Here is a 16206-nt window from a genome sequence, read left to right as displayed (position 1 = left end):
TTCGGCACAGCTTGTGGGGCCGAAGGGCCTGTTTTGTGCTGTAGTTTTCTATGTTTCTATGAGATAGTTTTGGCAGATAAGGTAAAGGAGAATCCAAAGGGCAAAGAGTAATTAGCGAGAGAATAGGGCCCCTCAGAGGTTAATGGGGTCATCTATGTGTGGAGCCATAGGAGATGGGTGAGATCCTAAACGAATATTTCTTGTCAGTATTTATCCTGGAGAAAGACATCGAAACTAGTGAACTTGGGAAGTAAATAGTGTTATCTTGAAAAGCATCCACATTACAGAAGAAGTCTTGGCCTGAGGTCTTAAAATGCATAAAGGTAGATAAATCCCTATGACCTGATCAAATGTATCCCAGAATATTATGGAAAGCTCGGGAAGAAATTGCAGTGCCCCCAGTGGAAATATTTGGATCATTGAAAGCCAGGGGTGAGGTGCCGGAAGGCTGGAGGCAGGCAAATGTTGTGCCGTTATTTAAGGAAGGCAGCAGGGAAAAGTAAGGGAACTACAGACTGGTGAGCCTAATGTTATTGGTGGATAAATTGTTCTGAGAGACAGGATTTACATGCATTTGGAAAGGCAGGACTGATTAGGGATAGTCAGCACAGCTTGTGTGTGGGAAATCATGTCTTAAAAATTTGAGTCTCTTGAAGGGGAGACCATGAAAATAGATGAGAGCAGTGCAGTAGACTTTAGCAAGGCTTTCGACAAGGTACCGCATGGTAGACAGATCAGTAAAGTTAAATCATATGGGATCCAATGTGAACTAGCCAAGCGGATACAAAATTGACTTGCTGGGAGGGGGTAGAGGGTTGCTTTTCCAGACTGGAGGCCTGTGACCAGTGGTGTGCTGCAGGGATTGGTACTGGGTCCACTGTTCGTCACTTATAGTGTACTCCGACACTTGTCTTCCTTCCCCTGCTGTTCATGGTTTCAACCCAAACTGATTCCACCTCACCATCCGCTGCGACTCAGCACTGCTCTGAAACCTTCTTTGATTAACAACGCTACGCCACTTACTTTCCCCTTTGGCCTGTTCTTTTGGAATATTGTACATCTTGAAATGCTGAGTACCCAATCCAGGTCATCCTGTAACCATGTTTTGATCATTGCTGACACATCATTCTCAACTGGTCCTCGCAACTCATTTAGTTGCAAATTGAGTATTCGGATAAAGTATATTTAGCTTAGATTTTTTTTTACAGTGCTTTACAGCTCTGGATTTGGTCTGTTACGTATTTTTGTTTATGTTTCCTGCCCCAGCCTGTCACATTATGACACTGAACATCCCCTCACTATCCTGTGCCACCGCTCCCTCATATACCCCTGAATTTTTTAGCTTTCCATTCTTGGAACCCTTCCCCCTCCTAGTTAAGGATCTTGTATGAGTCCTTGCTGTAATATAATGTTTTTATGACCTGTCACTACCTGTAGTTTTCTGACATTCAGACTGATCACTAACCTGCAATCCTACTTTTAACTTTGACTTCCCAATTTTCCAAGCAACTGAAACCTCAACCCCACTCTTTAGCTTAAAGCCCTCTTGACTTCCCTAATTATACGGTCTGCAAGAACACTGGTCCCTACATGGTTCAGATGTAGGCGGTCACAATGGCATTTCCCCCACTTTCCCCCAGTACTGATGCCAACGTCCCACGAACCGATATCCACTTCTCCCACATCAGTCTCTGAGCCATGCATTCATCTCTCCAATTTTATGTGCACTTTGTCAATTTGCATGTGGCTCAGGTAATAATCCAGAGATTATAGACTTGGGCGTTCTGTTTTTTAATGTAATGCCTAACTCCTCAAACTACCTACACAGAACCTCATTCTACCCATGTCATTGGTACCTATATGGACCATGACCACAGGATCCTCCCCTCTCCTACCGCATGTTTCTCTTCAACCCAGAGCAGATGTCCTGAACCCTGGCACTGAGCAGGCAACACAGTCTTCAAGACTCTCGATCCTGGCTAGAGAATCATGTAGCCCCTTGAATCTGCTTATAGTTCCGCAGGATCATGGCAGATCTCTGACCTTAACTGTACTTTTCCATTCATTCGCCTTATCCTTTGATTCTCTTTGAGTCCAAAAATCTATTGGTAACAGCCTTGAATATAATCAATGACTGAGCATCCACAATCCTCTGGGTAGGGAATTCTGAAGATCCACACCCTCTGTAAAGAAATGTTTCCACATCCAAGTCCTACATGGTCAACGCTGCAAATCATGACCCAGCCAGGAAATGTAGTTTCTTTGCATCCACCTGTCAAGTCCTCTCAATCTTTTGTTTCAATTAGACCACCTCTCATTCTTCTAAGCTTCAGAGAATATGTGTCCATTCAACTGGATCTCTGCTCAAGTGAAAATCCTCTCATCCGAGGAATCATAGAAACATAGAAACCAATCTATGTTATTAGAAATAGACCATTTAGGAGTACATTTGGAAAGTATTCTGAATGAAATCTTGAACTTGCTTCCCCAAAAGTCTGTGGGTGCTGGGTCGGTTGAAATTTTCAAGAAATAATGCCATCGATAGATTCTTAAGTTATCAAAGGATTAGAAATGAGGGTGGCTAGATAGATTTAAAGTCCAGATCAACCACTATATAATTGAATTGTGGAACAGAATTGAGGGGTGGACTATCAGTTAACAAGTTTCCTGGACTTGATGGCATGCATCTAGGGTCTTAAAAGAAGTGGCTGCAGAGATAGTGCATGCATTGATAGTAGTCTTCCAAAATTCTCTAGATTTTGAAAAGATCCCAGTAGATTGGAAAGCTGCAAATGCTACTATCACTATTCAAGAAAGGAGGAGACAGAAGGATGAAAGGCCTTTTAGCCTAACATCTGTCATTGGGAAAAATGCTAAAATAATTTTTAAGGAAGTAGTAGCAGGACATTTAGAAGGTCATTATACGATCAAGTAGAGTCAGCAATAGGGAAATTGTTTGAAAAAATTATTAAAGCTCTTTAAGGATATAACAAGCAGCTGTTGATTTAGTGCATTTGGTTTTCCAAAAGGCACTGACAAGGTGCCACATAAAAGGTTACTATGCAAAATGAGAACGCATGATGTTGGGGATAATATATTAGCATGGATAGAAGATTGGCTAATTAACAGGAAGCCAAGAGTATGGATACAATATTTTCAGTTTGGCAAACTGTAACTAATGGTCACCACAGTCCTAGGCCTCAACCATATTCATGACTTGGATGAAGTCCTGTATTGTAGCTAAATGTAGATAGCTAAGAAAGCAGGTTGTGAGGATACAAAGAGTCTGCAAAGTGATATGGTATTAAATGAGTGGGTTAAAATGTTATGAATGCAGTATATGTGGGGAAATGTGAAGTTTTCCATTTTGATAAGAACAGAAAAGCAGAACATTAATTAATTGGAGAGAGATTACAGTATACCGTGGTACAGAGGGATCTGAGTGTCCTTGTACATGAATCGCAAATGTTAGTATACAGACACGGCAAATGATTAGGAAGGCAAATAGGGTGTTAGTTTTCATGGCAAGGGGGATGGAGTATAGAATCACAGAATGCTTCCAGCACAGAAGGCGGTCATTTGGCCTGAAGTGTCCCTGCCAGCTTTATTATCTTGTAAATTTCTATCAGATCTCCCCTCAACCTCCTAAACTCCAATGAATATAATCCCACGATCCTCAGACGTTCATCGTATGTCAGGCCTACCATTCCTGGGATCATCCGTGTGAATCTCCGCTGGACCCGCTCCAGTGCCAGTATGTCCTTCCTGAGGTGTGGGGCCCAAAATTGCTCACAGTACTCCAAATGGGGCCTAACCAGTGCTTTATAAAGCCTCAGAAGTACATCCCTGCTTTTGTATTCCAAGCCTCTTGAGATAAATGACAACATTACATTTGCTTTCTTAATTACGGACTCAACCTGCAAGTTTACCTTTAGAGAATCCTGGACTAGGACTCCCAAGTCCCTTTGCACTTTAGCATTATGAATTTTGTCACCGTTTAGAAAATAGTCCATGCCTCTATTCTTTTTTCCAAAGTGTACGACCTCGCACTTGCCCACGTTGAATTTCATCAGCCACTTCTTGGACCACTCTCCTAAACTGTCTAAATCTTTCTGCAGCCTCCCCACCTCCTCAATACTACCTGCCCCTCCACCTATCTTTGTATCATCGGCAAACTTGGCCAGAATGCTCCCAGTCCCGTCATCTAGATCGTTAATATATAAAGAGAACAGCTGTGGCCCCAACACTGAACCCTGAGGGACACCACTTGTCACCGGTTGCCATTCTGAGAAAGAACCTTTTATCCCAACTCTCTGCCTTCTGTCTGACAGCCAATCGTCAATCCATGTTAGTACCTTGCCTCGAATTCCACTTTCTTGCTTTTTCCCCCTGTAATCCTGCCATTTATTTTCTTCAGATAAATATTCAATTTCCTTTTGAAAACCACAATTTAAAGGGGGAAAGTCTTACTCTGACTGTACTGAGCATGGATGAGATTACACCTGGAGTACTTCACACAGCTTTGGCCTCCTGATTTAAGGAGGGAAATATTATGTTGGAGGTAATACTCTGAACTCAGAGAAGGTTCATTTGGTTTTTTCTTGGGATGCAGGGATTGACTTAAGAGGAAAGCTTGAGCAAGTTGGGCTTATGCTTATTGAAACATTCTGAGGGAGCTTGGCATGGTCGATGCTTAAAGGATGTTTTCCCCTCGTGGGGGAATTTCGAACTGGGGGCACAGTTTCTAAACTTAAGATATCAAAGGATTAGAACTGAGGATGGCTAGATAGATTTAAGGTACAGGTCAACCATTATATAATTGAATGGTGGAACGGAATTGAGGGTGGACTATCAGCTAACAAGTTTCCTAAACCTGATGGTATGCATCTAGGATCTTAAAAGAAGTGGCTGCAGAAATAGTGTATATTGATAGTAGTCTTCCAAAATTCTCTAGATTTTGGAAAGATCCCAGTAGATTGGAAAGCTGCAAATGTTACCATCACTATTCAAAAAGGAGGGAGACAGAAGAATGAAAGGCCTAAATGGAATAAAAGGGAGAGCAGGAGGAATTTTTTAAGGAAGTCAAGGAGGGCAGACAGGAGTTGAGGCCACGATCAGATCTACCATGATCTTATTGAAAGGCGGCCAAATGGCCTTTTCTGTACCTATGACTTCCATAGATCTAAGTGATCACCTCTGGGATGTCTCCTTTATGAGGCTGGAATGCTCAACCTTTGCATTGCCTGTTATGATAATGACTAGCTTTGTGATTCATCTCTGCTTCCAATCCTTGAATGTTTCCTTTGTTTTGGCGCCTATTACTAGACACAGTAAGGTGTAGTCCGATGGGAGTTTGTATCATTGCCTTTTCTGTTATGTTATCTATTGTTTTAGTTATGTAGTCCAACATGGTTTTGTTGATTGTTGCACCATGTTAATTAGACATGTTGCGTATCTAGCATATTGAGATCCCTTTAGAAGGCCATCCTACTAAAAAGTGTAGAAATCAGAATGTGGAAATAAAGTGGTGTCACAAATGTCAGGCAAAGGCCATCTCCACCAAGAGGGAATCTAACCATTTTCTCCTGGTTGCAACAGCATTACATACAAACATATGAACAAGGAGCAGGAGTAAGCCATTCAGTTCCTTGGGCCTGCTCTGTAATTTAGTGTGATCATGGTTGATTTGATAGTAACCTCAAATCTGCATCCCGCCTACCCCTGATGACCTATCACCCCCTTGTTTACCAAGAATCCACCTCTGGTTTAAAATATTCAAAGAATCTCCATTTGCTGAATCCCCCACAAATCAACAACTGAAGGGTTATCATTGACCTGAATCTTAACTGGACCAGGCATAATACTGTAGCTCAATACTGTAGCTACAAGATCAGGTCAGAAACTGAGAATCCTGCGATGAGTAATTCACATCCTGATCCCCTGAAGTCTGTCCAACATCTACGAGACACAGGTCAGGAGTGTGATCCACTGGCCTAGGTAAGTGCAACTCCAGTAACACTGAAGCTTGACACTATCCGGTATACTGCAGCCTGCTTGATTGGTGCCTCTCCACCACCAGGCACAGTGGCTGCAGTGTATATTATCTACAAGATGCACTACGCAAAGCTCTTTTAACAACACCTTACAAACATGTGGCCTTACCACCCAGACAGATCAGGGCAGCAGACGCATGGGAACACCACCACCTACAGGTTCCTCCAAGCAACACACCATCCTGACTTGGAAATGTATTGCGTTCCTTCACTGCACCTGGGTCAAAATCCTGGAACTCCTTCCTTAAAGCACTCTGGGTATACATATATGGCATGTAGCTCATCATTGCCCCCTTGAGGTCAGTTAAGGATGGGCAACAAAGGCTGGCCTTGCCAACAATGCTCACAAAATGTGAATTAGTTAAAATTGCAAAGAAGCCATTTGGTCCATTGATTTGCGTTGGCTTTTGAGAGAACAAATAGGGCAAGTAAATTTGATTAGAATTATTTCCATATCCTTTCATCCATTTAGCTATCAAACCCAATCTTGAGAGTTGACATAGTTTCTCTCTCAAACATGAACACTTGAAAGTGAATTCCACAGCCTTCCAACCTGATATAGTTACAGCTGACTTCTGTTCTAAATTTGTTGCATGTTATCTTGTATTTGTGATTCTTAATTTGAGTTCTCAGATCTGCTTTCCTGCATATCCTTTCATAATTTTAAACACTTGCATTGTATTACCTCCTCATCTGCATTCTAATGAAAATCCCAAATTTTAAAATCTTATTTATGTTTCTTACCAGGTACATTCTCGTTAATCTTTATGGTACTTCCCCTAAAGCCTCTATCTTTCCATTAGTATGGAGTCCAGTTCTGCACATATGATATAGCTGAGATTCATTGGAATTTAATGTAGGCTTGTCATTGTCATGCTTTTATATTCTATTGTCACCCTTGATTCAGTGATAGCAAATTCATCTTTAAGATTGTGTTCGAGTCCCACTGTAGGGGCTTAGCACAAAATCTAGGCTGACAGTCCAGTGCTGCACTATTGGAAGTACCATCTTTTGGGTGAGACATTAAACTCCATCTGCCCTTTGAGGTGGGCATAAAAATATCCCATATTTGATTACAAGCGTCAAGGATTATCCCTCAGCTAAAATGTCATTATCACATCACTGTTTGTGAAATCTTTTACATTGGCTGCCATGTTTCTATATTACAATAACGACATTTCAAAGAGTAATTATTTGACAATAGAAGATAGTGTGGGGTTGTGAAGACATTATGTAAAAGTGTCTTCACTTTTCCTTTCTATTCTATAACTCATGATTTAAGCCTAGATCTTGCCTCTAATGTTCTGTGCATTGTACTCAAATTCCTTGGCATGTTTCAGTGTACAATTACTACTGCTGTTTTTTTTCTAACCAGTGTATTGTTCCACACTTGCTGACTTTAATTCTATCTGCCACTTCTTAGCCCTTCCATATCTCATCCGTATCCCTTTGCAAGTTCCTTTGGACTTCGAATGAATTAAATGTACCTCCTAATTTGGTATAATCCACAAATTTATACACTGTCTATACCTACTCAAATCATTGATGTTCACAGTGAATAAAACCTGACCTTAAGGTTTACTGTGATCCGCTTTTGGCGACTGGGAAAAATTGCCGTTCTATTCTTTTTTGACTGTTAAATCATTGAATGAATCATTCATGAATGAACACCGCTCGACAATCACCAGGCAAGACTGTTCTCTTCCTGTTGGGGAGCACTTCAGCGGTCACGGGCATTCGGCCTCTGATATTCGGGTAAGCGTTCTCCAAGGCGGCCTTCACGACACACAACGGCGCAGAGCCGCTGAGCAGAAACTGATAGCCAAGTTCCGTACACATGAGGATGGCCTCAACCGGAATATTGGGTTCATGTCACACTATCTGTAATCCCCACAGCTTGCCTGGACTTGCAGAGTCTCACTGGCTGTCCTGTCTGGAGACAATACACATCTCTTTAACCTGTCTTAATGCTCTCTCCACTCACATTGTTTGTACCTTTTAAGACTTGATTAGTTGTAAATATTCGCATTCCAACCATTATTCTGTAAATTGAGTTTGCGTCTTTATATGCCCTGTTTGTGAACAGAATTCCCACTCACCTGAAAAAGGAGCTTAAGGCTCCGAAAGCTTGTGGCTTTTGCTACCAAATAAACCTGTTGGACTTTAACCTGGTGTTGTTAAACTTCTTACGTTGTCTAAGTACACCAGTGGAGCTTTTGACTAGGGGCTGGGGGCATGGTGGCATAGTGGTTAGCACTGCTGCCTCACAGCGCCAGGGACCCAGGTTCCATTCCCGGCTTGGGTCGCTATCTGTGTAGAGTTTGCATGTACTCCCCGTGTCTGCATAGGTTTCCTCCCATAGTCCGAAAGACGTGCTGGTTAGATGCATTGGCCATGCTAAATTCTTCCTCAGTGTACCTGAACAGGTGTCGGAGTGTGGTGACTAGGGGAGTTTCGCAGTAACATCATTGCAGTGTTAATGTAAGCCTACTTGTGACACTAATAAATAACCTTTAAAAATACTGTTCTTGCATTGTACCTTTATAGTTCTATGAGTACCACCTCTTGTTTGTAGGTTTACCTGTTAACAGTTCATCCCGGTTTATTGTAGCTAGTTTGAAGTAGATCTTGTGGAAATTTAAAACATTAATTTTGTGGCTATTACTTCGTCTCTACGTTAATATGAAATTTATTCGAGTTTGTCACTGTTTCTATGTTCCCTTCCATAAGGAGATCAGAGAAGTTTAGTTGACTTGTGCTCAATATTCTTGAGTGTACTTTTAATTTCAAAGTTTATAAGTTGCTTTTTTTTCCCCTAGGTGCAATGTCAGGAGCCAGAGAGAGTTGGGAGTATGATTCTGGAGCTCGAGACCTTCAGAGCCCAGAACTACATAATAGTCACCCAATGCTTCAGAAACTATTAGAATGTGGCGGAGCTAGTCTGGATCAACAGGTCGCTCTGCAGAAACTCTTGGCACAGGCTTCAAGCTTGAGCCATCCAATGAGTGGCAGTTACTTGGAGCTCGCCAACACAGTGAGTGCTTCAGTTATCGTTAGTTGTATGTATTTATCTTCCCCCTCCCTTGTCTCAAAACAAATTGTTCAAATATGTAAACAACCTGGTTTTAGTGCATATCTGAAATGCAAGATCTGCTTGTAGTAAATCTCTCGACAGGAAAGAATGCCATCTCAAAAGTTAGGGTGTAGCATATACTGTGATTACATGTGTGTGTGTCAGTATGTGGTAGTATGCCAGTTTGCCACAAACTTTTGCCAACTATATGTAGAGACCATTGCTGCAGGATTTGAGTGGAACTGATGCTGAAGGGAGGGGGGAAAATTGATTTCACTGAAGAAATGGAAATGAAAGGGAAAGGACATGGGATAAAACGATTGAAATGAGTTAACGTGATCTAATTAGAGACAAGTGTCATTGTACAGGGGGAGGTGTGAAGATACCAATTTGAAGTAAATTAATAGTTTGTGGTGAGTTGCAAGGGTTGAAAATGCCACGTTAAATTGAGAGGGGCCAGTAGAAGCTTAAACAGGAAAAAGAAACTTTGAATTGAGAGTTGTAGAAAGTGAGAATGAACTGAAAGGATTGGAGAAGGTGGGAGTATTTCTGTGAAAGTGTTGAGAATTGATTTAAGCAATGTGGTTGACTCTCAACTACCCTTGGGCAATAAATGCTGGTCAGCCAGCGATGTCCCACGAATGAATTTTTAAAAAACCACAGTGGACAATCCACTTCAACCTACTGAGGTCTTCACCATCACAGAAGCCAGTGTTCAGCCAATTCAATTAGTGCCTAAGACCTCTGCTCCATGAGCCATGTCTTTAGCCAAGCTGTTCCAGTACAGATACAATGCTGGCATGTACCCAACAAAGTGGAAAATTGCCCAGTACATCCAGTCTACAAAAAGGACAAAGCCAATCCAGTCAATCAGTATAACCTTATCAGTATAATCCAAATCACCCAACAATGTGAGGAAATTCACTTCGGATCAGAATTGTTGGGCTGAAATCCGAACTGCAGATATTGTAGGACATCAGGGAGGAGACGGGGATGGGGATGGATCCACGTAGGAACCAATGATATTATTAGAACGAGGAATTAGGTTCTGTAATAAATTTAGTCAACTATTTTCCGCACCTTGGTTGATTGAACTGCTGTAGTCCATCTGATGTACTTGCTGTTGTTGAGGAGGAAGCTCCAAGATTCTGACTCAGTGGCAGTAAAGGAGTGGTGATTTCAACAGTTGATAGGTTCAGATAAAGGTCAATCACATACTTCCTGCTGCAGCATTGGAAGTAGTTATGGGAAACATGTGGAATCAAAAGTTCAGCTTGAAATTGAATAGGTCTCTTACTAAAATAGTGAATGATCTGGTGCAAACTGGAACAGTGCCCAAAGAGAGGGCGGGAATTTTTGGTAGGAGCTGACATCAATAGCTTCAGTCTTCTTGTATTTAACTGGAGGAAGAAATGGGATGTCTAATGCTGAAATTTCCACAGAAACTGATTGCTTTTTTAAAAAAAAGAAATTTGTACTTTCAGTTGGTAACTGAAAGGATGAGATAACAAAATTTCACAAGACTTTTACTATAACAACCAGATTAAAAGTGCTATTGACTAAACACATTTTGCGTTTAAACAGCAGAACAGAACTTCCCCTTTTTTCTGGTAATGCAATCCCAATACCTATTTCCCAAATATACTTTGTCCCTCATTTGATTTTCCTGGACCTAGTCCAAAATAATTCTTAACTCCTAAGGAATTACATCTGTTCCTTTCCTTTCCCTGGTTGATCTGGTCTCCAGAACCGTCTTTCATTGTGAACATTTTTCCTAGAGATTCTCCCTCTATTGCCAACTAGGTGAATCTTTGCGCCTCCTTTCAAATATTTAGAAATTTGATCTATCCAATTCAAGCGCAAGTTCCTACCCATATTCTTGTGCTGTGAACCGTAGAGACTTTCAACCTCCAGCTGCTCCCTCTCTCCCAGATTCTGGCAGACTATCTGTGTCTGAGAGTTTTCAGGGATATTTCAGAAACCACTCTGCTCTCCAAGCCCATCACCATGGCAATGTAAATCACATGGTCCTTGTATCCAGGTAGAAATGCTTATTAACTTTAAAGACAGCCACAAAACACATTATAAACATCATAATTGTAACAACTTTTCACATAATTGAAGTATTTTGTCTTTCTGATCCAGAAGAGTTCCTGTTATTAACTATGTCTTGTCAGTACTGTTTGTTTTTAAATGGTAGGAATTTATTTTTCCTCCAGGCCATGGAGCATATGAGTTTAGGTGATCACCAAATGGGGGATGATGAGTGTTTTGGTTTGTGCAAGGTGTTTTAATTATTCATTGTGATCCTGGTGTCCGTGGCAAGGCTGACGTTTATTCCCATCCCCAGTATATTGATATAATTGTATGGCTTGCTAGAACATTTCAGATGAAACATAAGAGTCAACCACATTTGGAAATTGCAAAGGACATGCTCGAACCATTTGGAGTTTTTGACAACTTCATGGTCACATATACTAGCTTTGTATTTCCATGTATTTTTTTGTAGCTGAAGTCAAATTTTCAACTTTCATAGTTGGAATAGAGTTTATCCTCTTTGGATTATTAGTGCAGGCCTCTGGATCACCATAACTGATCCACTCCTGGATTCCTGCCTGGTTCCAGATGAATGATAGGTTAATTTATTGTGAGTAATCCCTTTAGAAATGGGTATAAATTAGATTACATCATAATTAGCTGTGCGTGGTGTACTCTGAAAATTGTCGTCGGATTATTATACCAGTGTATCTTTCTTAATTGAACAAAAGGGGGCAGCAGTTCATTGTTATTACATAGAGGGTGCTTCAGTATTTTCTGTTGTCTCTGGAGGAAACAAATTAGACAATTTTAAAAAAACAAATGAAGTTTGCATCAGTCTGAGCTCCCTCGTGTCTTTAAGATTTTCAATTCTGAGTGATCCTAAAGAAATAAGGTCTTCTCAAGGATTGCTGTAATATGTTATGCTGACCTGCATAATTTAAAGTAGAATATGTGTAATCTTTGATAATTAAGTGTAAGCAGAAATGTGTATATTGTGATTGATCCAGGGCAAGGTCAAAGACGGTAAGGCATATAATGTAATTATTACCATAGGAACAGCAAGAGCCATGCGAAAGAGGAGCAGTGGTGAATAGTTGAGTTGGAAAGCCAAGTCTTGAAGAGGCTCTTAAAGATGTGTAGAGAAAGTGATGTTCATTCCAGAGGTAGGACCAAGATAATTGAAGGCTTGCAGTCTTCCCTTTAAAATGTAGTTCATATGTGCAGTTAGTTTTCAATGTGTGGTCCCTTTCATTGGTATGAATTGAGGCCAAGGTGGGAATGTTCCAACAAGAAAGAAAAATTCCAAGGAGAGGGCCCACCATCCATAGAAATCATAGAAACCCTACAGTGCAGAAGGAGGCCATTCGGCCCATCGAGTCTGCACCGACCACAATCCCACCCAGGCCCTACCCCCACACATTTACCCGCTAATCCCTCTAACCTACGCATCTCAGGACTCTAAGGGACAATTTTTAACCTGGCCAATCAACCTAACCCGCACATCTTTTGGACTGTGGGAGGAAACCGGAGCACCCAGAGGAAACCCACGCTGTGCGTGGTGTACTCTGAAAATTGTCGTCGGATTATTATACCAGTGTTTCTTTCTTAATTGAACAAAAGGGGGCAGCAGTTCATTGTTATTACATAGAGGGTCCAAAAGATGTGCGGGTTAGGTTGATTGGCCAGGTTAAAAATTGTCCCTTAGAGTCCTGAGATGCGTAGGTTAGAGGGATTAGCGGGTAAATGTGTGGGGGTAGGGCCTGGGTGGGATTGTGGTCGGTGCAGAACAGCAAAGAATGTGCAAACTCCACACAGACAGTGAATCGAACCCGGGACCCTGGAGCTGTGAAGCAGCAGTGCTAACCACCGTGCTACCGTGCCGCTATGATTAACTAAAAAGTTAAAGACAGCATCAAATGTAAAGAAAAAGAATATAATTATACAGAGATGGGTGGCAAATCAGAAGATTGGATAGAATATGCAGAACAGCAAAGAATGACGAAAAAATTAATAGATAGGGAAAAATTAGAATACCAGAGAAAGCTAGCAGATGGTAAGAGTTTCTATAGATGTTTTTAAAAAAAGAGTTAGTGAGCATAGGTCCATAGAAAGTGAGCCTGGAGAGTTGATAATGGAAAAGAAGGAAATGGCAGATGAATTAACAAGTATTTTGCATCAGTCTTCACTATAGAGGATACAAGCAACATCCCCGAAGCAGCTATGAATCAGGAAATGGGAGGGAGGGAGGAACTCAGGAAATTAACTTCATTCTAGGGTCGTAAAAGATGTGGCTAGGTTATACTTTTCCATAATTCCCTAGATTCGGGGAAGGTTCCATTAGATTGGAAGACAGTGAATATAACTCCTTTCTTCAAAAAGGGTAGGAGGCCAGTTAGCTTAGCATCTGAGATAGGGAAAATGTTGGAAGCTGTTATTAAAGATGTTATGGCAAGGCACTTGGAAAAATTCAAGACAACCTGGCAGAGTCAACATGGCTTGTGAAAGGGAAATCAGGTTTAACGTATTTATTGGAGTTCTTTGAAGAAATAATATGCTGTGAATAAAGGGGAATCAGTGGATGCATTGTTAGATTTTCAGAAGACATTTGGTAAGATGTCACATCAAAGGGTTTTTGCAGAAAATAAAAGTTCATAGTGTAGGTGGTAACATATTGCTATGGATAGAAGATTGGCTAGCTAACAGAAAACAGAGGGTAGCCATAAATGGGGCTTTTTCTGTTTGGCAGGATGTAATGTGTGGCATGCCACAGGAATCAATGCTGGGGCCTTAACTTGCAAGTTATATAAATGACTTGGATGAAGGGAGAGAAGGTATATTTGCCAAGTTTGGTAGAAAAGTGCTAAGTTTGCTGATAGCTGGGTAGAAAGCTGGGTAGAAAACTGCTCAAGTGTTTTTCTCCAATAAATTCAAGTGCAGTATTTTGCATCTTGGAATTATCTTTGAAAGCCAAGTTGGTAATGCCATTTGCATGACTCCATGAAACTATAAACAGCTAACCACTTTATCTAGTGATGTTCCTGGAGATGTAATAATCCAGTTTTTTTTCCAAAAATATTCTCTATTCATAAAATTTGTTAAGATACATAACAGTTCAAATCCTTCAACAGCTTGTTCCAAATCCATGGCCTCCAACACCGAGAAGGACGAGAGTAGCAGGTGCATGGAAACATCGCCACCTGCAAGTTCACTTCCAGGCCATAGGTTATCCAGACTTTGAACTATATTGCCATTCCTTCATTGTCACTGGATCCTAACAGCACTGTAGATGTGCCTACACCACATGGAAAAAAATAGTGGTCTAGCCAGCGACACCCACATCCTATGAAAGAAAAGCAATTGACATTACATAAGCTGCAATGTGTGGTACAGCAGCTCAGTATTTAGCACTGCTGTCTCACAGCACTGGGGACCCAGGTTTAATTCCAGTCTCAGGTCACTGTGTGGCATTTGAACATTCTCCCCGTCTGCGTGGCTTTCCGCTGGGTACTCCCGTTTCCTCCCACACTCTAAATGTGTGTGTGTTAGGTTGATTGGCCATGCAAAATTGCCGCTTAGTGTCAGGGGGACTAGCAGTGTAAATGCATGGGGTTACAGGGATAGAGCCTGGGTGGGATTGTTGTCTGTGTAAGCTCGATGGGCCAATTGACCTCCTCCTCCGCTGTATAGATTCTGTGATTCACATTGGTTTAATTCTTTGGTGTGTGGGATGCCTCAACGCTCTTGCTATTACAGAATCTATTTACAATGTACATTTACATTTCATGTCAAATGTTTTCTGATGCATACATCCCAAAGTGTTTTGCATAGTGTAATGGTCCAGATTAATCGGGATGTGATTACTCTCGTGAAATGATGGTTTCAAGCACTGTTTAATAGAAACTATGGTATTTTTCCTTCAGTATGGTACTCGTATATTCAGAAACATAAACACTGACAATTGTTTTGGTACAAAATGAGCTCAAGTATTCAAGATGTGGTTAGCTTTAATTTTTCATGAATCAAAGTTGTAACAAATGGGTGAAAAAATGTACAAACATGATTGATAAGGTGCATTAAAATAGGAGCTTGTATCAGACTTGTGTGTCAACATGTAACAGATATTCAGTTGGTAGTGCACGTTTTTTCTGCAAATGTGGGGGGCATTGAGTATCTTTAAGTAAGTAAATTGGATTCAGCTGCACAAGTTGCATCTTATATCTAGAGATAATGCATGCAGTTGAGTGACTTTTTTCAGAACAATAAGTTGTAGCAGTTGTACTGCAGTGATCTTGGGACAGTTAAACTGTAGAGGATATTTTGAATCAGATAGGGAAACTTAATTTTGCGAATTTATAGTTTCTGCCCTATTTGTCTGATCAGAGCAGAGGCAATAGTATTAATGAGAATCCTTGTCACCTAGTACTTGGACCAGTTGAAATTTACACCCATTTTCCTTTATCAAATTTGTTTATTTTCCTTTGGAAATAATTACGCTATTTGCCTCACCCACTTTCTGTAGTAGCCAGTTTCTTGTACTAACTTGTCTGAATAAAGAAATTGCTCTTTTTTCCCATTTTGGATTTATTAGTAATTATGTTGTAAAGATAAAATAAAAATCAATTTTAGCAATGCAGAAATTTCAAGGCATCAATCTGCTCCACTCCAGTGATGAGCTGGTGGCAAAACACCTGCTCTGGCTGTTCCTTTCATTGCAATCCATTGTTGTTGTGACAAGTTTACTTTGAATATTCATTCTTTTTCTGAATTTGTTTCTGTGGTGAACCATCGTTGGTTCACCACTGGGGTTGTTATTGTATTACTGTTGGGCTAGGGTGTTGTTGTTATGGGGGTTGTACTATGTTGTTGGGATAGGGTGTTTACCTGTCCTGGGTGTTATCATGGCACACTCCAGTGGGGTCCCGCCTCCGGTGGCAGGGTATAAGACCCCCTGCTCCGGCAGGACCCCTTCAGTCTGAACGGGTGAATTTGTGTTAGTAGTTTCATTGCTAATGTATTAAAGCCTTCAGTTCTAAAGCCTTG

At 41.0% G+C, this 16206-nt stretch overlaps 1 protein-coding gene across 1 annotated transcript in view; it reads left to right on the top strand.

Moving 5' to 3' along the window:
• The window catches only part of mcc (MCC regulator of WNT signaling pathway), a 183291-nt gene that overhangs the window by 14557 nt on the left and 152528 nt on the right, over positions 1-16206 (top strand). Inside the window, exon 3 of the mRNA XM_078214653.1 lies at positions 8873-9087. Within this exon, the coding sequence (XP_078070779.1) occupies positions 8873-9087 (215 nt within the window). The remainder of the gene's footprint in view (positions 1-8872; positions 9088-16206) is intronic.

The sequence above is a fragment of the Mustelus asterias genome, chromosome 6 (assembly GCF_964213995.1).
Source record: "Mustelus asterias chromosome 6, sMusAst1.hap1.1, whole genome shotgun sequence".
Lineage (NCBI taxonomy): Eukaryota > Metazoa > Chordata > Chondrichthyes > Carcharhiniformes > Triakidae > Mustelus > Mustelus asterias.
Note: the sequence above shows the minus strand (reverse complement) of the source record. Positions and strands in the feature narration are given on the sequence as shown.